The sequence below is a fragment of the Marmota flaviventris genome, chromosome X (genome assembly GCF_047511675.1).
Source record: "Marmota flaviventris isolate mMarFla1 chromosome X, mMarFla1.hap1, whole genome shotgun sequence".
NCBI lineage: Eukaryota > Metazoa > Chordata > Mammalia > Rodentia > Sciuridae > Marmota > Marmota flaviventris.
Window position 1 is genome coordinate 99,967,563 of NC_092518.1, and position 27,660 is coordinate 99,995,222.

Here is a 27,660-nt window from a genome sequence, read left to right on the forward strand (position 1 = left end):
GGCAAAAATTTGGGTAATCTGAGGGCCCAGGGCGGTATGGTCTGTTTAGGGGAATCTTGAGGAACAGAATGGGCCCCACAGACTGTGTCTCTCCCACCTTCCAGAATCAGGGTAGATCAGCACTTGGCCCCAGGACAGAGACCAGACTGAGAGGCGAGGTTAGGAGGAAGCAAGGAATCCAGGAAAGGAGGCAAGATTGCTAAGGCACCTGCACAGCTCTGAGTCAAAGGCTGTCAGTCATCCTGGCTCAGGCAGCTCTGCTTGCTCGCTCACAGCCCAGCCCTTTCCTGGGGCCGGGGCAGGGAATTGCTACATGCAGGATTACCTGGGGAAAAACCTGAGCCTCACTTAGGTCCCTTCCGGTAATTGACACGACTGGAAGCCTGGGAGGGGGAAGGGAGAGCTTCCCTCCATAAATGGTCCCACCCCTGGGCAAGGTGGCTCACTCTGGCAGGTAGGAACGGGGAGTGTGCACCTGCTACCAGTCAAGCTCAGCCCGACTGTGAGAAGAGGCAAGGCGGAGCAAGCCGAGGGACTGAATGAACCATGGACAAATTGAAGTGCCCCAGCTTCTTCAAGTGCAGGGGGAAGGAGGTAGGGGTCTGGGAGCTGCTGGAGGTGTGGAGGGCCTGGGAAGGAAAAACTTAAGAGGGAGGGTTAGTTAGTCTCAGGTTTTGCCTTCTGTGGCTGCTCCTTGTTCTCTTCATTTCTGTTCAATTATCTTCAGGTGTGCTCAGATAGCCCCATAGAGTAGAGGAACAAGAGAACAGTTCTTATTTAGGCAGCTAGGAGACTTAGAACTACCTCAGCCTGGGAAGTGTCTACAAAATCCTGTTCTCTGTCCTTCTCTAAACTGTGGCATATGCTGGAGGGTAATGTGAAAGTGCACTGTCCTTATCTGACCTAAGAAACCTTGATACCCCAGAGCACTTAACAGGTTGAGAGAGAACCCCTCTCCTCCCACTTACAAGTGCAGAGAGAGTTGCTCCACCTGGTGGGACAGGAAAATTGTCTCTGCATATTATTCTGTGGCTTTTTGATGTTATGCTCCAAGACAGGGGAGAGAGGTTAAACTTCCTTCAACTCCAAACTTCCAAAATGGTCAGCACATAAGAAAGGGAGTATGTGAATTTTTTTTTTTTTCCAGTAGAAGCTACATTTGATCCTCCTTCTCAAAGATCTGCTACAATCTCAAGAACATTAACTTTTCCTAATTCATTCTTAAGACTTTTGTACTTGAAACCTGTTTTGTCCTCTTCTGTTTGCCTTTCATGCTGGCATGACATTTAACCTTTTCACTAAACTTTGGATGATTTAAGCTGAAGGAGTAGTAGAAATATCTACCTACAGACTTTTTTCTCGAGGGAGAAAACGTTGAGTAAATGCAGCTACCAGCAGAAATCTCCCCGATTTTGGAAAGAATTTCCCTTGGATAGGATGTACACAGGGTTTGTTCTTTCTTTTCTTCCATTTCTGTAACTCTATGGATTTTTGAAATTATGCTTCTGTGGAATTTGTAATGGTAGAAAGATATTTTTTTCCTTCCTCAGAAGGTGACGGCTTCATCTGAGAATTTCCATGTTGGTGAAAATGATGAGAATCAGGACCGTGGGAACTGGTCCAAAAAATCGGATTATCTTCTATCTATGGTTGGATATGCAGTGGGATTGGGAAATGTGTGGAGATTCCCATACCTAACCTACAACAATGGTGGAGGTATTCTTTCTTCCTCTTTTTCCTCCAGTTATAATTGGGGTGCCTCTGAGGAAACTTTAAGAGCTAATAAAGGTATACAATAGTTTCAGTTAATAGAAGGATGAAAAGCAAACATACTACTTGTATTATTAGACTGTGAGTTTACTGGCTCAAATTAGGAATCTTGTTTCAAAATATTCTCAAATATAAACTTGATAAGTTTTCTCTCATTTCTGAGCTTCTGATTTAAGATCCCATATAATCTTCAACTAGGACTTTAAAAAAATGTGTACATCTTCCTGTGAAAAATCTGTTCAAATTCAAGTTGTTAATTTATTTATAGCTAAATCAAAGAAAAAAAGGGACATATAGTTCTATTATGAGACTCAAATGAATTGTTTGCTTAACTAAAACAAGGCATTACATTTTGTTATTTTAACTGTGGAAAGAGATGATAAAATGTAATTAAAGGTTTAGTATTTTTAAATTGCAATCTTTGGTTATACATATTCCAAATTGGATTGACTATGTAGGAGATCCTTCTAAGATGCAACAGAGTTTAGTTCAAGGCTATATGTTTTATTCTTGCAACATCATTAAAGTAGGATCAATTAGAAGAAAAAATAACTGAGGTGACATGCAAAGGGAAATAAAATGAATTGCACAATTCTTTAGTAATGTTGAAATATCTTTTCACTTACACCATATTTATTTACTTATAATTACAGGTTCTATTAGAAGTGTAAAGGTGACATGCCATCATATTTCATAACTGGGTACCAGTGAATGTGTGCCACTGTAATTATTTTTCCTTGGTACAATAGAATTTTTTTGTGATATTTCAATGTTCCATTTCTTGCTAATTTGATGAATTAAAATGTTCACACTCTCCTTCAGATACTTAAGAAAGAAGATCTTTACTAAACACTTTAAGTGTGGGTAGCATAAAATCCTCTATGTAGGACTTAGGTCATTCAGTAGTGGGTTTGATGTAAGAGTTGGCAAATGAGTCAGAAATCCCAGTCCTTTTGGTGTCTTATGTCCTAACGTCCAGTGTGGTGAAGAGAAGCATTAGGTTCCTTTTGAGCTTCTTGACCTCACTGATTTGAATAAGAAATTCCCTTTGATTTGACAGCACACATACACTGAACAATTGCCATTAATTTCTAGGAATTGCATAAAACTAGTTGTAATTGAGAATTTTAAAATATTGCCAAAACAGAATAGTATTATTTAGCATATGCATTTATCTTTTTTTGCCATTTCCTTTAAAAGTTGATATGCCCTATTGACTCTCAGTTTTTAAGATATCATTTGGGTCATAGATGATCTAAGCTCTCTCAATTCCTTCTTTTTTTCACTCAAGGGTAGAAAAGTAACACGAAATTTGAATTTGTTAAATGTTAATTGATCAGGTTTAAGAAATATGGTCAGGTTTGGAAAACTATTGTAAATCTGGAATGTTTTAATCTGCAGATTCTTTTTAACAGTTTATGAAAGAGAAAGTGTCATGTTGTCTTAAGATCTAGACCAGTAGTATTAATAGTATGTGGCCACTATGTTAACAACTTATCAATCATAGTCTTCATTGGTCATGAAATACAATAATGGGTGAAAAGTCATATATAAAACTAAGGAAAATAATCACTTAAAAAAATCTGTCCACACAAGGCTAGTAAAACTTTATTATTATAGATAATCAGAGATATTAGTATTATTTTTTTCTTCATATTTATCTTTGGTAGGACTTAAAATTCTGTTAGTCATATTAGTGATGGTATACCCATTGCAGCATCTATTCAAACATTCTTCCTTATGTCTTCCAGGGTTAGCATTAAAGTAAAGTCACTTAAATATGAGTCTGTACTTGATTGTATCATTTTACATAGAATCTATTTTAAGGGCTGGAAAACATATAATTCATAGTTATGATGTTACAGTATCATAATATGAAAAATACTTGAGGAAAAACTATAGACATGAGTAAATGAAATGTATCTAATCCTATTTTTATTCACATTGCTTTTATTAAACTTCTAAGACATCCAGAATATTTGACTAATAAGTTTAATATTCTGTCTCTGCTTCAATTTAAAATCTGGTAAAGGGTTTTAATGAACAATATTATGCCCAGAAGCAGGAAGAAAGAAAACAAACTATTAAAAAGTTTTAAAAGGGGTTGGGGTGGGGGAGAAGGGCTGGATAATTTAATATGGAAGAATTAATTTCTCTGAAAGTGAAAGTTAACTATTCAGTTTAGATTATTCTCTCGAAACCAACAAATTTCTTATTGAGTAAAGAGCCTCATGACTATTTGGAGAATAATTAACTTAATCATAATAACTTCCACTCTGAACCACATTTAGCATTTGTACCTTGTATTAAAAATTGGCGATTTATATGCCTGACATATTGTCAACTGTTTTTATATAGGCCCAGTATTTGAACCCTTACCCAAAACTGTTGAGTTGGTATTGCTCTCCACTTTTATGAGGTGCACAAGGCTCATGGGTTAGATAAACTGCCCCAGGTCACATAACTAAGAAGTGATAGAGCCAGCATTTTAACCTAAGTCCCTCTGGTTCCATACCTGTGATCATTCAACTCCTCTAGTTTACATTTATAGACTATTATTTTTAATAATTGTAACCACTTCATTAGGTAATACTAGCATGACCATTTCATAGATGAGAAATCCAAGGTTTAGAGAATCATAGAAAGTAGTAAATTTGAGACCCAAACCTGGAACACATTGTTTCTACTGTATCACTTAAAATGTTATGCTGGTTGTCAAAGTGCCATGAAGATTTTGAAATGTAATAGCATTTTTGTTCTTATTCTTTTTTGCCTTTTCTAGGTGCCTTCTTGATACCTTATGCAATTATGCTGGCATTGGCTGGTTTACCTTTGTTCTTCCTAGAGTGTTCATTGGGACAATTTGCTAGTTTAGGTCCAGTTTCAGTTTGGAGGATTTTGCCATTGTTTCAAGGTAGGTTTGAAAACATTTTCAGCATCATGCTTATTGGTCAATGTGTATATATAGCTGCATTCACTATGTGGGAGAAAAAGTGTTAAAATTTGGACATGTTTGATCTCATAGAATGTGAGAACAGAATGGTGGTTACTAGAGGTTGGGAAATAGATGAAAAGATGTATGGGTAGAGTTAGGAGAAATAAGTTCAAGACATCTATAATCTACAACTCTGTAATTTTAGAAGTCATAGCATGGTGACTATAATTGATGCCAATAGTATACTCTCAAAGATAGACTAGAAATTAAGTGTTCTCACCAATTAAATGGCAACTATGTATGTAATGTATTTGTTAATTAGCTAGATTTGACCATTCCACATTGTACATGTACTGCAAACATCATGAAAAGTACATACAATTTTATCTGGCAATTGAAAAAATAAAAAGTACAAAAAATAAAATCCGGCCAAAGGAGCTCAAGAAGCACACATTGCTATTTTTCTGTATAGTGTGTAACAGTGGAATTTAAGAATAAAATGAATGAAATGATTTTTGTTTGTGTTTAGTGTGGCTGCAGATATGGGAAGGGTTATAAGGGAGAGTAGAGATGGTTGTAAAGATGCCACTATTTTCTATTTTCACCTTTTGAATTCTTTTGGCACATCTTGTTGTACACTTACTTAACAGCTCTGGATTTTAAAATACTTCATATGCAGTCTTTGTCTCACTGTCTTTGCACATCTTTTACAAAGCCTCTTTCAGAAAACTTGAAGGGCAGGTCACTATTTTTTTCCTGGATGCTCCTAATAGAATAGGATGCTAGTAAAGCTGAAAATGCCTTTATTGTTATTAAATATCAAACTGCCTTTCTCTCTGAAGATTAAATATCATGTTAGTATTTGCTAGCTGCTGAAAAATATTTGCAAAAAGCTCAAGGGGACATCAAAAAGAAATTCATGGTGAGGTGAATAGAATATTGTGCTGGAAGACTAGAAAAGCTACTTCAAAAGCTAGTCTTAAGCATTGGAGTTATATTCAGTATGCTAAACTGCATTTAGAAACTACTGAGTTAAAGAAATTTTGCAGGTTTAAGTTCAAATTTCACTGAATTATACAATTTATTTTACGTGTACTTGTAGAAATACTGTACTATGTCCCTTCAGAACATTAATTCAAAGGCTTCATTTTCTGCCTGTCAAAATGTTGGTTTATAGATGAAGATGTAAATATTGGTCAATGTGTCAATAGAATATGGGCTTTGAATGTTTTTTTTAAGGTTTTAATCCAGGATTTTTTTTAAAAAAATATTTTTTTTGGTTGTTGATAGAACTTTATTTTATTTATTTATATGTGCTACTGAGAATCGAACCCAGTGCCTCACACATGCCAGGCAAATGTGTTACCGCTAAGCCACAGCCCCAGCTCATGGACTTTGAATGTTTTTAATGCCACACTGTCCACTCTGATAAGAATTCATAGACTTAGTGAGGAAGAGTAATAGACATAGGCTTTATGTAAATTTGATTGCTTAATACAGGTCTTCTTCCCTTGACCTTAATGCCTTTTCTAATCAACTGAAAAACTGTCTCATAAAACCAATCATCGAAATAGCTTTAAATTTTGGAATAAAACTACTCAGTATTACATTCTCCATCCCTGACCTCTTCTAACCCACCCCCTGCAAAAGTAGAAAAAGAATTATTTGAAACAGTTTTTTAAATTTAAAATAGATTTTGTGGAAATTAAGATGCAGCTTCTTTTTATGAGTTAGTACAATAAATTTCACTTAAGTTTGTTTAATTTTTATCTTTTCCAGGTGTGGGAATTACAATGGTCCTGATATCTATTTTTGTGACAATCTATTACAATGTCATAATTGGTTATAGTCTTTACTACATGTTTGCTTCTTTTCAAAGTGAACTACCATGGAAAAATTGTTCTTCTTGGTCAGACAGTAACTGTAGCAGGACACCTATAGGTAAATTTCACTGATTTAATTTTTAAAAATATTATCATCTCCACATCATTCTTTTATATCTTCTAAATAAGCTTGAAGGATTAAATCCTCCTGGGTAGGAGAGAAGTAAGAAAACTAGAAAGTAATAAAGAGAAAAAAATGCTATCCATAGTAGTAGGAGTATGTTTTTCCGGGAACAATAGGTGTTATTAATTGTTGGGATAAGTAGCATCAATTTAGGTCCAATTTTAAGTAGGCTATAAGTCATTGGTTAAAACAGAATATAGCATGTATGATCTGAAAACTAGTTAACATGTTAATATTTGAGGGCAGGAAGGAAGGCTAAACCAGGCCTCTGAGTACTTCTTACAGGCTTAAGTCCTGGGCAGAAGAGAAGCAAGGAAATGGGAAACTGATAGAGAAAAGTGCTATCCATAATGTGTGTTTCAGGAAACAGTGGGTTTTGTCCATGTCAATATGATGGTAATCTTTGGGATAAGTAGCATCAATGTTGTGGGCTATTACCATTGTGATTACCTATATACACCAGAGCTTAAAGTTATAAAGATTTGTTGCTTTTGAGAAATTTGAATGCATCAATTTATCTACATAGTTTAGATAGATAAGTCCACCTGTTAAAAGTTTTTAGAGCACTAAATCTCAATGAAAACAATTATAGTTATTCTATAACTGTTAATAGTATAAATACTATCACAATTTAAAGAGGCAAATAGTACTATATTCACTCTAAGCTTAGGAGTAGAGAAGATTTAAGATGCTGCATGTACATGATTCCTTCTACTTGTAGAATGTTTTATTCTACCTTCACCAAGTTAACAATTTAGTCAGTAACTTAAATATTTATCAGTAACTTTTTTTCCAGGAAAGTACTCTTCAAAAGCTCAATTCACATCTGTGTCTGTATTTCTTTTTTTATAATTTTTAGTAACTCACTGTAATGTGAGTATACATGGTACAGAGATGCAAGTGAATATGAGCTGGGTACACGCCAACAATTTTACCTGCATCAATGGCAGTGAAGTTTATCAGCCAGGGCAGCTTCCCAGTGAACAATACTGGAAGTAAGTATATTAGAGGATTTACTTCTTAAACATGTTATTAAAAATGTTTATAAACAAAAATGGAATGTTGATCAGTACCTTCTTTAACTCATATAAATATACAAAAGGGGAACGAGCATATTTCATTTGATTCAAATGTTTACATGTTTACCTATCCTAGGTGAATAGTAGTTATTTGCAAAATTAGCTCAGAGTTAACCATGTTTCTCATGTAAATGAGTTATTCAGTGGGCACGACACTAATGGTCTATTTTTTATTTACTAGAAAAAAAATAGTCAATTTTTAAATTATAAGTTTGCAAGTTCTAATAATGCACATTTGAATGATAGGTAATATTGGGAGCAAAATTGCTTTTTTAAAGCTGCAATTCCTAATTATTTGGCTTTTACAGTTGCAACTGTATTGTAAGATTAGATATTTGGGGTTATATTTAATTTATTAACTTTAAATCAGTCCTCCTTATACTGATCCATTAACCTTACCTTACATCCTTGACTACTGTTGAATGAGTTCTTCCTCATCCACATGTAAATGCCCTATATGATTTTTTTGTATTTTAATTTTTTAAACTGATTCAGAAAAAACATAAATTGTGCCTGTTAATGAGCTACCATGTGATATTTCAATACATTTATACATTGTATAATGTTTAAATCAAGTTAAACACAACTAACTCTTCAGTTAGCATTTTTTTTATTAGAGCATTATAGTTATACATAGTAGTTGGGTTTATCCTGAAAAAAAAATATATGCACTGAATTCTATTTCAGGTCAGGATCCTCCCCTTTTCTCTTCCAACCCTCACCCCCATCCCACTCCATTCTCCTTCCTCTACTGGTCTTCCTTTCACTCAACTTTTTTTTTAAATTTTTGATTGCTTGTTTCTACTTATACATAAAGAGAAATTCCCTGTGGTATATTTATATATGCACATGACATGATATTTTAAGAATTCATTACACATTTCTTCCCCTTTCCCATCCCTCCTCTCTCCCTCTCCATCTCCTTCTTGTATATTACTGACCTTCCTTATATCTTTGTAATATCCAGTCTTCTCTCCTTTATTTTACTCTGGCTTGCACATGTGAGAAAACATTTGACTTTTGATTTTCTATGTTGGCTTATTTTATTTAGCATGATGTTCTCCATTTCCATCCATTTATAAGCAAATGCCTTAATTTCATTCTTCTTTATGGCTGAGTAAAACTCCATTGTGTATATATACACCAAAATTTCTTAATCCATTCATCTATTGATGGGTACCTGAGTTGTTTCTATAATTTAGCTATTGTGAGAAATGTTGTTATAAACACTGATATGGCTGTATTGAGACAATATACTGATTTTAGTTCTTTTGGGAAAATACCAAAGAGTACTACACCTGGGTCACATGGTAATTGCATTCTTAGTGTTTTGAAAAATCTCCATACTGCTTTCCTGAGTGGTTATACTAGTTTGCAGTCCCACCAACAATGTATCAGTATACCTTCCCCCTATCCTCATAAGCATTTATTATTATTTGTGTACTTTTTATTATTTTTAAAAATTTTAAATTTTAATTTGTTAATTATGACAACAGAATGCATTATAATTCATATTACATATATAGAGCACAATTTTTCATATCTTTGGTTGTACACAAAGTAGAGTCACATCCTTCATGTCTTCATACATGTACTTAGGGTATTGATGACTATCGCATTCCACCTGTCTTTCCTACTCCTATGCCCCTTCCCTTCCCTTTTCTCCTTTGCCCTATTTGGTGTTCATTTAATCCCCCCCTCCTCCTCCCCCGCCCCCTGCAGCATATTATGAATCAGCACCCTTAAATCAGAGAAATCATTCAGAATTTGTTTTTGGGAATTGGCTAATTTCACTTAGCATTATATTCTCCAGCTCCCTCCATTTACTTGGAAATACCATGATTTTATTATCTTTTAATGTTGAGTAATATTTTTTATCCATTCATCTACTGAAGGGCATCTAGACTGGTTCTACAGTTTAGCTACTGTGAATTGTGCTGTTATTTGTGTTCTTAATTGCCATTCTGACGAGAATGTGGTGAAGTCTTAGTGTTGTTTTGATTTGCATTTCCCTGATTGCTAGAGATGTTGAACATGGTCATTTGTGTTTCTTCTTTTGAGAATTTTTTTAGTTCATTTGCCAATTTTTTGATTTTTTTTTCAGTGTTAAAATTGTTGAGTTCTTTATATATTCTCAATATTAATCCTCAGAGAAGCAGCTGGCAAAGATTTTATCCCATTCTGTAGTCTCTCTATTCACATTCTTGTTTCCTTTGCTGTGCAAAGCTTTTAATTTGATGGCATGCCACTTACTGATTCTTGATTTTATTTCTTGGGTTGTAGTGTTGGCCCTATGTTTTCTTCTAGAAGTTGCAATGTTTCTGGTCTAATTCCAAAGTACTTGATCTATTTTGATTTGACTTTTGTGCAGGATGAGAGAAATTTAGTTTCATTTTTCTTCCTATAGCTATCCAGTTTGTCCTTTCTCCAAAATTTATTTATGGCACCTTTGTCAAGTATCAGATGACTGTTAAGTATGTGGGTTTGTCTATGTGCCTTCTATTCTGTTCCATTGGTCTTTACATCTATTTTGATGCCAATACCATGTTGGTTTTTTAATTACTATAGCTCTATTGTATAATTTGAGATCAGGTATTATGATGCCTACAGCATCACTTTTCTTGTTCACTATTGCTTTGGCTGTTCTGGGTTTCCTATTCTTCCAAATGAATTTTAGAACTTCTCTTTTCTAGTTTGTGAAGAATGTCATTGGGACTTTAATAGGAATTGCATTAAATTTATATAGCACTTTTGGTAGTATGGCCATTTTGACAATATTAATTCTGCCAATTCAAGAACATGGGAGATCTTCCCATCTTCTAATGTCTTCTTCAGTTTCTTCCTTCAGAATTCCATAATTTTCATCATACACTTTTACCTCCTTGGTTAGATGAACTCCCGAGTGTTTTATCAGTTTTCATTTCTTTATGATAGAAACATTCAAAGTCTTTCCTTCTAGCTTTTTGATATATAATTCATTATTGTTAGCTATAGTTATTTTACTCTGCAATAACACACCAGAACTTCTTTCTCCTAACTATAACTTAGTAACCATTGATCATTTTAGTTACCATTGATCATCTCCTAACTATAACTTAGTAACCAGTGTTCATCTTCTCCTACCCTACTCCCCTCAGTCTCTGGTAGCTCTATGAGATCAACTTTTTTAGATACCATATATGAGTAAAATCATGCAATATCTGTCTTTCTGTGCCTGATTCATTTCACTTAACATAATGACCTCCAGTTCTGTCCATATTGTTATGACAGAATTTCATCCTTTTTAATGGTGTAATACTATTCCATTATGTATATATGCCACATTTTCTTTACCTATTCATCAGTTCATGGACACTTAGGTTATTTCCATTTCTTGGCTATTGTGAATAATACTTTAATAAATATAATAGTGCAGGTTTATACTGATTCCATGTCCTTTGCATGTGTGTGTGTGTATATATATATATATATATATATATATATATATACACACACACACACACACACACACACACACACTAGCAGGATTTCTGAACTAGATGATATTTTTATTGTTTATTTTATTTTTTGAGGAACCTATAGACTGTTTTATAAAATATGAATTTTTAAAATTTTGATGTTGAATGCTCTCAATCAGCCAGCTAAGAATTAAAATTCTAGATCCATACATGTTGCTGTGGAAAATCATAGAATTTTGCCAAATGTTTTTGAAAAACATGAATAAAGCAGCCATTTGAGTTCAATAATATCTACAAGTATGGAATAAGGAAATATTCGATACAATTTTAGCTATTTTCTTCATCATTTTAATTTGAAAAAATATTGTATTGAGTCAAATGAAGGCATATAAGGTTAATTTCTTTACATAAAGAAATTTGAATTAGTAGGGGGAATCATTGGGGGAAAGGAATCAGTAGCTTTCTTATTCTAGGTTTTGGAAATTTAAATTGGGTGTAGTTAACCCTGAAGTTCAGATCCTGGCATTTTAATGAATAATTATACAATAGAATCTGTCAACAAAAGGCTCACAGGACATGGATGTATTAATAATCTACAATACACATGAAGCTTCCTTTAGATAAACTATTTCAAAAAATTCAATATTTTTAAAGACAAATGATTCTGTGTTCATAAAAGGGCTTATGTGTTTCAGTAAAGTGGCACTTCAACGGTCCAATGGATTGGATGAAACTGGAGAAATTGTGTGGTATTTAGCACTTTGCCTTCTTCTAGCTTGGATCATAGTTGGAGCAGCATTATTTAAAGGAATCAAGTCTTCTGGCAAGGTAATTTGGAAAATACATTAATTAGTGATGGTAGCTGCTTTCCAATTTCATTGAAGTTCAAACTCAAGCAATTATCAGATGCATATTTTCTACAATGGAGACATATGAGCATGCGAAAGTTTTCTAAATAGGGATTTTAGTTTTAAGTAAATACATAGGATCATTGCTATTGTTAAAATGAACAAAAACTAATACTAAAATTGTGCTGCTACAGAATTGTGAAGCTTGAGAGTATTTTTTTCTGTTTTCTGACCTACTATATAAATAAGCATCTTGAGTGGAATTATATAGTGTCGTAATTTTTGGTTTGACAAGTCTAGATCCATGTGGAGTAAATAGTACTAAGACTTCCTTGTTGGAAAGAAATAGAAAAAATACCATGAAATTATTTTTCTAAATGAAAGTTTTCCAATATTGACTCAGAATCTCAGTGAAAGACCTCTTCTGAAAAATATTGTTACATTTTCCCTCTTCATTGTTTTATTTTTTAAAAGACTTTCTGAGAGCACAATGGCAATTTAAAAGAACACTGAAATTTTCTCTGTGAACAGTTACATGGTACCCAGAAAAGGGAATGTTCTTTAATTATTAGATTGAAATTTTCTTAAAGGTAGAGGACAAGATAACTGTGGACACTATCTTTGTATTCCTAGTACATTATCCAGCAAATTCAACTGATGTTAAGTCATAATGAGACATGCAGTTACATCACAAAAAATACTGTGAACATCACAAACACAGTGGAAACTTTCTGACATGTTCTAAAGGCACAGTTTTTAAGCCCTTGCTTCCTTTTTGATGTTAATATTGGAAGAGTCCATTACAGGCCATTCATCCTGGCAATTAATTTTTATTGGTCTCTGGATGACTTATTTAAATAATCTCTTTGGGCATATTATCAAACATGGGACAACTATGGATCAAATAAATAATCCACATTAATGAAAAGCCAGCCTTAAAGGCAAAATCTTTTCATCTGGAACCATATATTATTTAGGACAGAAGCAGTGTATTTGTATGCTATCAAACACTCTGAATGGTAGCTTTAAGTAACAAGTGTTCAGTGTTCACTTTAATACATTATTTAAGAGATTTGGATATCTATAAGATATTTTCCTTCTTATTAGGAGCTGAATATGTACTAATTATTGTAGATTTTTTAAATCATTTCCCTTCTCACCTCAATAATTTTCTTGAAAGGAGACATTCAGTCCTCTTAGACATTTATACATATATATTTAGGAAAACATTCCAAATAGATCACAAGTTATCACTGCTAATGTACTGTTTATTTACAACATGAGCTTAGGAAATACTGCTTCAACATCAAAGGGTTTTTTTGAAATGGATGATTTGAAAGTGAGAATAGAAATAGGAAATTATGCCAACTTTGGTACAGGTATTATCAGTACCTTTATTAATAACTTTATAAAATCTCCAGTACTTTATTTTACTAATCTCATCCATCTAATAATTTTACCTATATACAGTTAAATACTGTGCTTTAAATATAACATTGGCTTTTGTTATCTTTTTGGTAGGTGGTATATTTTACAGCTCTTTTTCCCTATGTGGTCTTACTCATTCTGTTAATACGAGGTGCAACTCTAGAGGGTGCATCAAAAGGCATTTCATACTATATTGGAGCACAATCAAATTTTACAAAACTCAGTGAAGCAGAGGTAAGACTTAATTTGAATTTAATGTTATCTGAGGAGGTAAATCTTAAAATCATATACCAAAACTCTTTGGTTGCATGAGTGTCATTGTGCTTTGTAAAATAATATTTAGTTAAATATATTTGAGTTTCTGTCTACTAGAGTTTCTGATTAACTTATGTAACATGATCTTAATTATCTTATTGGATTTAAGAACATAATTTTTAACAATAGAATTTAAACAATCGTTTTATTCATGTAAATGATTTTGCTTGACCAACAGGGTTTGGTGTTTATTAATGTGAAAAACAATATTTTAAGCATAAATACCTGCAAATGATGATTAGTACTATGTGATTTATTGGGTAAATTCATAGTAGCTTTAAAGATCATTGTTGAAAGTTTAATGGTCTAGTGTGCATTTTTAATTTTTCTTTTTAATTGTATTCATAAGTTAATATTCCAAAAGCAAGATCAAATTTTGCCTAATGGATTAAAAATTAAAACATATGGATTAATGTGTTTTAATTTGACATGGATTAAGCATTCTCTAACTAAAATTTATTCCAAAAATGTAAACATGTGCCAAGAATATGAACTGGGTAATCCCCTTTAAACTTAGTCTATCTCCAGATAATGGCTGTGTGTCGTGGGTACATAAAAATCTTTCACAATTTTAACTACAGAGAATGTTGACAATAATACATCTATTCAGTTGATACAGCCTAAGAAGGCTTTCACTCTTTTAGTAGTTGCATCACATACTTGGCACATATTAAGCTTCTGGTCAGCTAAAAATTCACAATCTTATGTTAAAGTCAAGAAACAATATGTTAATATCTGCCACATGAGTACTGACCAAAATGGATATTACTTTTAGATTACTATGGTATTCTTTGTGGAACTCATGCTAATTTCCAGCCATTTTTAAAATGGAATCAGATATTTAATTAATTGTTGTGGGATATTTCTGGTAAGTAATGTCAAGTCATTAGCTTTTAGTCATTGAAACCTGTCATTTACCTTTTTGAAATATGAAATGCCAATTTCTGGTCTTTGGTTCTTTTATTGTGCCCAATAATTTTCACTCAATGATGAACCACAATAGCTCTAAATTATGTTGGAACTATGACATTTTATTATTTTTAGTCTTGGAGGTTAATGTATTCTGATGTGTCCACAGGCCATCTTAATGCATTTCTTCATTTATCTTGGACCTCACTCTTTTTAACCTTGTTTGTTAATCTCTTCCCAACTCAAAGACCATTTTCGGTGGTGAATGAGAAATAAATAAAACGGTAGTTGGGATTCATCACCTTCTCTCTGTTAGGTTATTAAACAAGATAAAACAAGTTAATGCATTTTAGAAATGGTAAACTCATATAACTAAGAACTAATATCCAATTATTTCAACTATTGATGTTATGATATTATAGTTGCAACATTTTCCCTAAGAAATAGACCCCCCATTTTCTTAAACTTCATTACTTTGAGCAAAGTGGAAAAGCTTCTTTGATATTCTTTAAGTGGCTTTAACAAGCTTCAGACATCTTGTCTTTGTACTTCCTTGAAACTCTCCTGAAAAACATACATGACTATTTTATATTGTTCTGTGCTTCAATGTCTTTATTAAAAAAATCAGACCTATACATAAAACTCCTTGTGAAAGATACAATTTATTCCTCTACTCCATCTACTCCCCAATACAACACAACCCCACTCTTCTTTTGGGTTTGCTTGCAATGAGAATTGTTTTTCTTAGATGTTTTTTATTCCTCACAATTCATATTCTAAACACGAGATAATAAGCATATACTTTAAACTTTTCTTGGAATATATGAACTCTACTGAAATTTCCAGGAAAATAGATAACTGTACAAATTAATAATTAGAAGGGTCTTCAGAGAATATTTTACTAACTCCCTCATTTTATGGTGATGAAATTAAGACCCAGAAAGATTCAAATTGAGTCAAGTGTACACAGTTAGTGCAAATTGAATTAAGATTTCATAATCCCTAATAATCTTGTGTATGTATGAGATTGATTGATAAGGGGGTTATAACTATGTTTGGAATTTCTGTCCATATTTGTTTGTAATCGAAGAAAACATGATGGTATAGAGTAGCATTCTTACATATCCCAGAACTGTTATAGCCACCTCCAGCTCCCATATGCATACATAATATATCAAGTGAAAGAGGCTCAGAGTCATGCTATTTATCTCTTAAGTTGGAAAACAACCTAATAAATAAAAGGGCATTTTGCTTCTAACAGGATTTTGTTATATGTAAGTCAAATAACCTTGATCTATGCATGTACTTCTAGCTGTTTTTCTATGTCTTATCATATATCTATCCATCCATCTTGCTTCATGCTGACTTCCTACAATCGAACATTAAATTGTATTCTGAAGACCTAGTAATGTTTTACTCTCTAACAACTTTCCTTCTGTTGAAATAATATTGAAGGGGAAAATTATTACTTTTAACTTCTATATAAGAAACTGAACATCAACTTATTTTATTTCTCACAATAACAATAGCAGCTATCATTGAGCATCTTATTAGTTGCTTTGCATGTATTATCTCATTTCTTTCTCATGTCATTACTTGGATGATATTATTATTACTATTATTATTGTTATTATTAAAATCTATCTTACAGATGAAGAAACATACTTAAAGAGGTTAAATAAAGTGAGGTCAAAGGGAGTGAGAAGTATTAGATGTAAACATTTTTCTGACTCCAGAGACAGAACACTTAGTCACCATGTTATACTGATCAATCTGATTTCTAAAGAATGAAAAAAACACTTTTGCCTCAATATATACCAGCTCTATTATTTGAAATCAGCATAACTATTTTTTTTTCCTTTTGGGGTAATGCTATATCAAAGCATTTCAATCTTAAAATGGATTAACCTAAATCATTTTCTAAAATTGATTAATGACCTTTAACAAAAACATAGAAAGGGTAAATTGTGAAAAGAGGAATGAAAATGGGGTAGGATTAATGAAATATGAGGGGTCAGCAAGTACTAGCCATGCTAAGAATGTGTTTTTATTATTACTCTATATGTAGAGTCAATAGAATGTGACTGTAATTGATATGTAGTGTTGATAGAATTCCAATCAAATTCTCAACACAGAAAAAGTGAAGAGGAATTGTCCTATTGGATGTGAAACAATATTATAACATTGTATTTATTAAAATAGAGTGGTACATAGGTATTGACATAGACCACTGGAATAGAATATTAATCTCAGAATTAGATTCATAATTAAATGGAACTTGATATATGGTAGAGTTGGCAATGCAGATCAATGGGGAAAGAATGATTATCCAATTGATAACACCGATACACAATTCATATTGAATATATGTGATTGATAATATCTATTATACTTGTACTGTTGATATCCCACTTAGGATACTAGGAATACCATGTGTTAATATGCATAATAAAAATGAGGGTGAACTGAAATTTTAATAGATAAGCAAAACTTTTTCTTTCAGAATGAGATATAAGTAGTATCTTTATAACCTTGGGCAGTATTTTGTTAAATAATAGGCATCATGGCCCACACATACAAGCAAAGATGGATACCTTCAGCTATGTTAAATCAACAACAAAGACTCTGGTTCATCAAAAAACACAATGAGGTGAAAAAAAGCTACAAGTTGAGAGAAAAATTCAATGTATATGATAGACGAAGGATTAGAATCAAATTACATAAAGAATTCCTAGAAATCCAATAAGGCATATAACCCAAGTAAAAAAGAAAGACTGAACAGAAGTTTTATAGGAAAAAAATTCATATGGAAAATAAATATTTAAAACCACACTAACCCTTGTATGTAACAAGAATAATCAGAACTCTTATTTCACAGCCACTAGATTGGATTGAATTAAAAATTTTGACCAAATGCTAGCAAGGATGTAGAGGAATGTGAACTCTCAAATGAGCTGTAGAAGTACAAAGTGATTCAGTCATTCTGGAAAGCAATTTTCAGAGTTAGTAAAAGAAAGAATACATGTACTTTTTGACATCATACTTCCCAACCTAGATTATAAGGATGCAGGTACAAGAATGTTCATAGCTATATAATAACAAAATATTGAGCAACCTAATGTCCACCAACAGAAAAAAGGATAAATTGTGATATATACACTGGGGCAGTAGAGAAGTGAAAAAATGATTAAAGCCACATGTATTTAATTGAGCCACATGAATTTGCCTGTATTCTTTCATTATTGAATTTCAAAATTTTGAAATTTTATATGCCTCAACTTGATATTGGAAAAAGTTAATATTACTGAATGAAAGAGTAAATTGTAAAGTTTACATCCATTAATATGATTTTTTATGAGTTTAAAACCAAGCAAAGTTAAACACAAAGAACAGGAAATGATAAACTCCAGTCAGCACTGCAGGAAGGGGGATACAGTTAGGGAGAGACACAAGAAGGCTTTAAGAGACTAATAACATTTTATTAAGCTGGGTAGTGGGTACTTGGTATTCATTTCATTGTTTTATAATATGTATTTATATATATATGAAATATTTTATACAAATGAAAAATTAAGAGCACATGTTTATAAAATTTAATTTTCTCTTGCAGGTTTGGAAAGATGCTGCCACCCAGATATTTTACTCCCTTTCAGTGGCTTGGGGTGGCTTAGTTGCTCTGTCATCTTACAATAAGTTCAATAACAACTGCTTTTCTGATGCCATTGTAGTTTGTTTGACAAATTGCCTCACTAGTGTGTTTGCTGGATTTGCTATTTTTTCTATATTGGGACACATGGCTCATATATCTGGACAGGAAGTCTCTCAAGTTGTAAAATCAGGTATGTAATGCTATATGTTATAAAATTTGATTAATGTAGCTCACTTAAAGTCTAATATGGTTGATAGCAATTTATATTAATGATTTAGGATCTTGTATTTTCTTTATCATTTCATATAATGCAATTTGTTTAAATGATATAATAATTCTTAGATGATTTATGTAAACGAGAAACATTGTTTAAGAAGACACATTGCTTTTCTGGATTTTGTTTAGTATGAACCACTTCCTGCACAATTACAAGTTTCAGGCATTATAGTAAGCACGTTCCATGTATTTTGAGAGAGAAAACATATTTCAAATTCCCCTATGCAAATTACACATCAGATCTGAATTTCTAAACACATCAATATCATATAGAAATTCCAGTTATTCTGAATATACAGCTGTGTGAGCTTTAAAGGAATCTGCCTAATGAACTTCTTAACTTTAAAATGTTCAATTATTTGGCTAGAGATTCTTAGAAAGAATAATTTTAAGACCACCTTATTAAAATTTTATTATAGTTAGTATAATTTGATGGAAATACTGATAAATGATAACAAAATTTCAGGACTAGAGAAAGCCCCTGGAGATCTTCTTGTATCTAGCTCCTCATAAGGGATTAATACACAGGAATGTCATCTACATCTTGAAGATGGTCAAATATTTGGAACATGAAAGATCCTAGACTAGAAGCTAATTTTTTAAATTCTAAGTCAGTCCTTTGGAAAGTGAGAGAAACTTAAAATAGTTAAAACTGACAATCACATAATAAAAATGGAACAAAATGAATAGCATCTTTAAATGTAGCAGCAAATAGAAAACAAGATTCAATCTATAGTTTCACATACAGTTTTGCAGGTGTCCATAAACTGATTAAAACAGCATTGCTCATAATGATTCTGGGTAAACATTTGGAAAAAGACTAAAAAAGTTCCATTCGTATATCTTTCTAGATAGTGTAATTCTTTTAGAATTTTAAGCTGAGATAAAGTGACATAATCTATGTTTCTACAATACAGACAATTGTTACTCTTCATCAATCTTAAAAGGAAATCAGTTGAACAAAACCATTAAAATAGTTAAATTTCTTATGGGAGAAATAGGCACTAGCTTAATTCATGTCCCATGTTCACAATGTAATATTGCACAACAACCAAGTTAAACACTTTAAAAAGTGAATGTGAGATAGTCGGTAAAGAAATTATGTCAAGGATTGCATTGCCAAATCAAGATGAGAATTTTGTAGTGTCCAAATATGTGAATTTTCTTGACAACTAATTTAAAACACCATACATTTTTCTTAGGTTTTGATCTAGCGTTCATTGCCTATCCAGAAGCTCTAGCCCAACTCCCAGGTGGTCCATTTTGGTCCATATTATTTTTCTTCATGCTTTTAACTTTGGGTCTCGATTCTCAGTTTGCTTCCATTGGTAAGTAATAATACCTCCAGTGTTAACATTACCCTCATATTTTATTCATGTTTCCACTACTTGAAAACATCCTTTTTCTTACCCTTATTCCTCCTTTTAGCTGTTAATTCTTCTAACGGCCACTCTGAATCATTTTTTTAACTTAAAATTTAAGTATGGAAAAATATAAATTACACATCTATTTGACACTCAAAAGGAACAAACAATATTATGTCATATTTTCCTCAGATAATTTTTAGAAGACAAATGATTACAGGTGAATTTTATGTTCCTTATGTTTCTTTTTTTTAATATTTATTTTTTAGTTGTAGTTGGACACAATACCTTTATTTTATTTATTTTTATGTGGTGCTGAGGATTGAACCCAGGGCCTTGCATGTGCTAGGCAAGTGCTCTACCACTGAGCCACAACCCCAGCCCCTCCCCTATGTTTCTTACTAATATAATTTACATGTTTTTTCCTAGAGGCAACCATCACCATGGATTGTGTGTTATTTAGTCTATGTTTGCATACATTGTACATATATCCGTAAATAAGATACATTTAAATAGTTCACATAAATGTCAAGTTAATGTGTATATATGTGTATGTATTATATATATTACTCTGACAGGTTTTTACATGTATTTGAATCCATGTTGTTACATAGACATATAGATCAATTTAATCAACAATCTGTTGCCATTTTGTTAGGCATTTGGATTCCTTATTTTTTCCCCTGACACTCACTGCTGCAATGACTATCCTTATTCATGTTACACAAAGGAATTTTCACTAAGATATACAACCAATTATTATGAAATAGTTTTCATCATATCATTCTCTTACATAAAAGTTTTCATAGTTTACTCTTTATAGGACAAAATCCAGGTTCCTTTAGTTGACTTTTAAAGTCCTTGTAAATCTCAAATACATTTCCTAATACTTTTATTCATCCTTCTCCTCTTAGCCAGTTCCCTATTTAATGGATACATTTATTTCTTAAATCTAAGATCTTTTTTATCTCCAATGCCAACTAATTCTAATATGCACCTGATTAAATTCTCATTAGAATTTTCCTTCCCTATAACTCTTTTTCAAACTACTTTAGCCCCCCAATGACTTTACAGTTGTCACCAATAAAAAAACCTTATAAAACAGATAACAAATAGAGATGCTTTTTGTTTTCATCAGAATCAACAAGTGGTGAGTTGTAAGATAAAGGACTCTAAGATTAAAAACAAAAACAAACCAACAAAACAAAACAAAAAATCAAAACAAAAACAAAAATAAGTAGGGCTCAGAGTATATTCTCCACAAATATTTGTAAATGTGATTAATAGAAGTTGAATTCTGTGATTAACCTTACTGAGTTGACATATGTCATTTTTTTCCCACCAAAGAAACAATTACAACAACAATTCAAGATTTATTTCCCAAAGTAATGAAGAAAATGAGGATTCCTATAACTTTGGGTTGCTGCTTGGTTTTGTTTCTCCTTGGTCTCGTCTGTGTGACTCAGGTATACTACAGCTTTTTCTTTTCATAGACAAAAGTATTAATTGGGACATATGTCAGAATCTAAATGAAAAAAAAAGATTTAAGATGGTGTTTAGTGAAAAGTCTAAGTTCTACTTGGATTAAGGTTTTTCAAGTTTTAGACCATTTCCTCCCACTGTAACTTTGTTAATATTTTACAGAGGAAGAGGCCCAGTAATGACAATTTCATATAGATTATAACAAGATTATAGACTTTAAACATACACTGTAAGTTTCTTGGCAGCTACTATAGAGCCTACAGATATTACATACCATCTTGACAATCAGCTCTTCTAAATGCTTATTTTTTCCCAATAACTCAGTATAGAAAAAATGTTTTTGAGATAGTTAAAACCACATTTTTGTTTGTATTTGAAACATTCTTTTCCATATTTTAGCAGAAGTGAAGCTAAGGAGCATATGTTAAGGTCAAATTTTCCTATGAACATATATGAAAAAAAACACAGTGAATCCCACCATCATGTACATCCACAAGAATAGGGTCCTAACTAGAATTATATATATTATAACTAAAAAGAGACAATAAATAAATAAATAAGAAAAAATTAATAGATTCAATTTGAGCACTTCATCAAACACAAAAATAATTAGAAGTAACTGGCTTTTTTTTTTTTTTTGGTAGGCTGGAATTTATTGGGTTAATCTGATTGATCACTTCTGTGCCGGATGGGGCATTTTGATTGCAGCTATATTGGAAATAATAGGAATCATCTGGATTTATGGTAAATAATGACTTTAAAATTATTTAAAAGTTTTAGTAAAATAGTTTAAATGACTATTGTAATAGTAAAGTATAATATATTATAAATAAAATTATTTACATTGTTGTGGTTAGGAAAATGTTTAGATGTAGAAAAATATGTTGGACAAAAATGATTGAGGAACCACTGAGTAAGGGCTCAATGTACTCTTTGACATTTTTTTTTTTTGTAGGAGGAAACAGATTCATTGAAGATATAGAAATGATGATTGGAGCAAAGAGGTGGATATTCTGGCTATGGTGGAGAGCTTGCTGGTTTGTAATTACACCTGTCTTGTTGATTGTAAGTAATATTATACCATGAATTTATATAATATATACATTTTATATAATATATACAATTCACATAATATATACATTTAAATATTTCTAGGATAAACTTAGACTGATTTTCACATTTTGTAGTATTTGTGAGTGGTGCCTCAAAGCTGCCTAAATTTCCTTTGCAGTATTATTTTTGAGGCCATGGGTTGAAACATTTACCATTTAAGAAAATAAAGAAATTCCTATAGACTTAAAAGTTATTAATAACATAAAATTATCAAAAGGATAAAAACTATCAACAAGATAAATAAAAACAAATTAATTTCTCATTCTCTAACAGATACACTGAGCCATCAATAATTTTCTCAACCTCTCTGCAAGTACAGAAAAGAGTAAGATAGAAAAGGCCAGATAATGCCTTCAAGAAATTCAGTTTAAATATACTGATTTCTAAGACAGCACTTGGATTACAGTGTGCATTTTTTTTTTATTTATGGGGGGAAGTATTTTACATCTAAAATTACTAAAATAAATTCACCTATTTCAAGAGACATTAATTGCATGGAAATGGAAGGAGACCCTCAGGGTTATACAAAAGTACATACAAGAGGAAGTGAGGGGAAAGGGAAAAATAATACAAGGGGGACAAATGAATGACAGTAGAGGGGGCAGAGAGAGAAGAGGGGAGGGGAGGGGAGGGGAGGGGGGATAGTAGAGGATAGGAAAGGCAGCAGAACACAACAGACACTAGTATGGCAATATGTAAATCAATGGATGTGTAACCGATGTGATTCTGCAATCTGTATATGGGGTAAAAATGGGAGCTCATAACCCACTTGAATCAAAAGTGTGAAATATGATATATCAAGAACTATGTAAGGTTTTGAACAACCAACAATAAAAAATTTAAAAAAAAATCTGAGGGAAAGCAAATGGTGTCTAATTAATTTTATGATATATAGACATGAAATCTTCAAATAATAGTCTAGGAAAGTAAATGGATAGTAGGAAACATTTCATGAGATGGAGAAATGCCATGCACTAGAGGTAATGGTGAGATTTGGGTTGATGGCAAAGCTTCACAGATGTGTTTTAGTTTTCATTGCCTTCATCTTTCCAAGGTTTCCCTAGAAAAGACCATTAAATAATTTGATAGATATTTGCTTAATATCTGAAATATCATATTTGATTGTTTTAGTGGGTGTTTTTATTTTTTAAACATGAATTGATTAGTTTACATAGTAAATAGTTTGGGACTGAATGTGATGAATTAAAATATTTATATGTTTCATATTCTTGCTGAATGACTGAAAGTGCCACTAAATATCACTCCTGTTATTTCAAAATCTCTATAACATAATAAGCCCCCTATCAATTTATGATATCCAACTGGACTACTAACCAGCTAATTTTCATTGATTACACAGGTCTAACTTTTGAATTTACTTTAAAATGCTAAAATATTAAATATCAAATGATACACATTGCCATCTATTTTATATAAAGTCTTGTGTATTAGACTCCAATGTCCTTCATTCATCCTCTTGTAATTATATACAATTATGATAACTGTGAAATATATTGAAGTACTGTAATTAAATTAATGGAATATACCCACTCAATTCTATAATTATACTTGCATATCTATTTATAAAAATGTCTATAATCTATTGCTTTCTTATTGTTTCTAGTAAAACAAAGTCAGCTAAATTTAGGAAAATTAGTAGGCAATTTTTGGGTTTCATTTTGCTTTACAGATTTCTATAAATAATTTTGATACCTCAACGTTTCTAGTAGGTTTTTTTTTTAAAAAAAAACATTCTAAAACTGGGCCTTAAAGTGATGGAATCTTTATGATTCAGATTTTTGCCATATTAACTAAACTTGATTTTTTTTCCCAGAAAGAGGCTGGAAGTGAAGTGTGCTTTCATAAGTATGTACCCGTAGTGTTTGTGCAAATCCATGTTTTGAGGTGAAGGGGTGCTCTCTGCAGTTAAAAATAACAGAAGCAATTGCTAAGCAAGAAGAGAAGCATGTCCACTAATGTCTACTTTTACATTCTCATTGAATTAAAATATATGCTGGCAAGCTATAGCATAGAATAAAACTATGTTATTATAAATGAATTATAATTTCATTTTGGATATATACCCAGTAGTGAGATTGCTGCATCAAATGGTGGTTCTAGTTTTAATTTTATGAGGAACCACTATAGTCTTTTCCATAATGACTGTACTAATTTACATTTCTATCAATGGGGCTCATGGGTTTCCTTTTCTCCACATCCTTGCCAACAGTCCTGCTCCTTGGTGTATATATCTAATGGAAACAAAATCAGTAGGTCAAAGAGACATCTGCACTCCTATATTCATTGCAGAACTATTCACAATACTCAAGAAATGGAAACAGTTTAAGTATACATTAACTGATTAATGGATAAAGAAAATGTGGTGCATATATACAGTGGAATTCTATTTAGCCATAAAAAGAATGAAATCTTACCATTTGCAACAATGTGGATAGAACTGAAGATAATGTTAAGTGAAATAAGCTGGGAACAAAAAGACAAGTATCACATGATGTTACTCACACATGGAATCTAAAAAATATGATCTCGTGGATATTGAAAACTAGAACAGTGAGACCAGGAAAAGTGTGTGTAGTGGAGCAGTATTATTAAATATTGATCAGTGGTACTGAGTTATGGTTAGATAGAAACAAGAAGTTCTGGTATGCCATTGCACAGAAGAGTGAATTTAGATAATAATAGTATACTTTATGTTTCAAAGGGCTAGAAGAAAGGATTTTCAAAGTTTTAACAATAAAGAAATAATGTCTGAAGAGACAAATAAGTTTAACCTGATTTAAACATTATGTATCAAAACATAACTCAATTAATATGTATACTTAAATGTTTTATGAATCAATTAAAAATAAAAATATAAAAATATTTAAATTAGTAGAGTTAAAAGCTCAATAAAAAATTTCAAATTTATTTTACTTTCAGTCCTAGTCAAGTATTTTACCAAAGTATATGTGGAACAAGTATTTATATCTTTTATGGTGGTATTAAATTTTGGAAGAATTTATTCAAAGTAAAAATAGAAATTTTATTCATTTCATATTATTACCTTCTGGCTTGTTACCTGATTATCTTAGTTCTTAATGGTATTTTAATTTTAGTTTATTTGATAAATTACTTCTTTGGAATGGGATCAAATGGTTAATCATATATGCAATAAAGTCTAATCTATAGCATTGTCTTTTCATTTTTTTTCTTTTTGCAGGCAATTTTAATATGGTCACTGGTGAAATTTCAGAGACCCACATATGGTGAAATTTCATACCCTGACTGGGGAGTTGCTCTGGGCTGGTGTATGATTATTTTCTGCATTATTTGGATTCCAATTGTTGCTATCATAAAAATAGTTCAGGCTGAAGGAAACATCTTTCAAGTAAGCATATTAAATTGTAAAATACTTTATATAAATTATTTGTCAGAAAAATGAACATTAATTTACTTTATATGGCAGTAATATGAGATTATATGCAATTAAGTAATAACTCTTTCTTCTTACTACTTCTATACTTGATATAATCATCTGTTACTAGTACATTACATTGTCTCCCTGTATTAGACTATAAGCGCCTTGTGAGAAGTCTTGTCTGTCTTGTTAGTGGATCATCAAGACCTATTACAGTACTTACATACACCAGTTAAGATAAATATAAAAAGCAAATGACTTGTGATATCTTTGGGATAACTCAGTACATTGTAGAAAGTCATTTGCTTTTTATATACATAATCTTTACTTTTTTTCCCTTTATTTTATTTATTTTTATGTGTTGCTGAGGATTGAACCCAGGGCCTCGCACATGCTAGGTGAGCTCTTTACCACTGAGCCACAACCCAGCCCCATAATCTTTACTTTTAAAGCCTCATCTGGTTATAACACAAGTACTAGTAGTGTGTGTGTGTGTGTGTGTGTGTGTGTGTGTGTGTGTTTTTAGACTGCAATAGGCTTGGTAAATTATCTCAAACCCTATGTAGACCTTGGATCATCCTTTCTCCATGGAGGCTTAGCAGGTAGATTTGATTATGAATTTTTACTAGAATAATGACAAGGAGCCTTAAATTAAGTAAATCCTCTTACTAGAAGGATCCAAATAAATATTTTGACATTGGAACTTCCTTTCCTTCGTTCTTAAACCACATGCAACTATACACTAGTTTAGATCCTCATCTCACCCTCACCTCAAAGCCAGATGGAAATCATGTAAATTCAGTGAAGGTAACTGTAAGTGAACCTGTTACTCTAATGAGCTCACATGCCTTCTGAAGTCATTTACATATTTGATTAGTTTGATTGTTAGTATGATTCTATTAACACTTAGGTAATAATTTATTTGATTGTAATTTCTTCTTAGACTGCATTATTGATTATTTAACTCTTTAATTTGCTATTTAATTATTGTTAGCATAGAAACTTAAAAATTATAAATGAAAATATAGTTTAATATTCAGTACAAGTAGGTAATAACAATTTATTTAATTTCTTCTTAGTAGACTGCATTATTAAGAATTTAGATTCACTTTTCAACTTTTCTATGATTCTTATTTCATTTTTTATCTTCTGGCTTGTTACTTGATTATCTTAGTTCTTAATTGTATTTTAATTTTAGTTTATTTGATAAATTACTTCTTTGGAATGGGATCAAATAGTTAATCATATATGCAATAAAGTCTAATCTGTCTTTTCATTTTTTAATTTTTGCAGGCAACTTTAATATGGTCAAAATTAAAGCATAGTAAAATATTTGCTTGTTAGCAAAGAAACAAAATGTTAGAATTAAGTTATAGTTTAATATTTGTTTGCAGATTATAACACTTATATTCTAAGACAGGAATTTTTTGTTTTTCTCATTTCAGCGCATTGTAAGCTGCTGCAAATCAGCTCCTAACTGGGGTCCATACCTGGAACAACATCGTGGGGAGAGATATAAAAACATGGTAGAGCCTAAGAAAGAGATTGACCATGAAATACCTACTATTAGTGACAGCAGAAAACCAGAATGAGACCTCATTTTTAAAAA

At 31.9% G+C, this 27,660-nt stretch overlaps 1 protein-coding gene across 1 annotated transcript; it reads left to right on the forward strand.

Annotated features, from left to right (window-relative positions):
* Window positions 1-546: 546 nt before the first annotated feature.
* On the forward strand, window positions 547-27,643 carry Slc6a14 (solute carrier family 6 member 14). Its single transcript, XM_027933030.2, has 14 exons — window positions 547-594; window positions 1,551-1,716; window positions 4,553-4,684; window positions 6,485-6,646; window positions 7,572-7,707; window positions 11,945-12,077; window positions 13,619-13,759; window positions 18,360-18,588; window positions 19,877-20,002; window positions 21,386-21,504; window positions 22,165-22,264; window positions 22,476-22,585; window positions 25,854-26,021; window positions 27,497-27,643. The coding sequence occupies exons 1-14, from the start codon at window positions 547-549 to the stop codon at window positions 27,641-27,643; spliced, it is 1,917 nt and encodes a 638-aa protein (XP_027788831.1).
* Window positions 27,644-27,660: the final 17 nt, after the last annotated feature.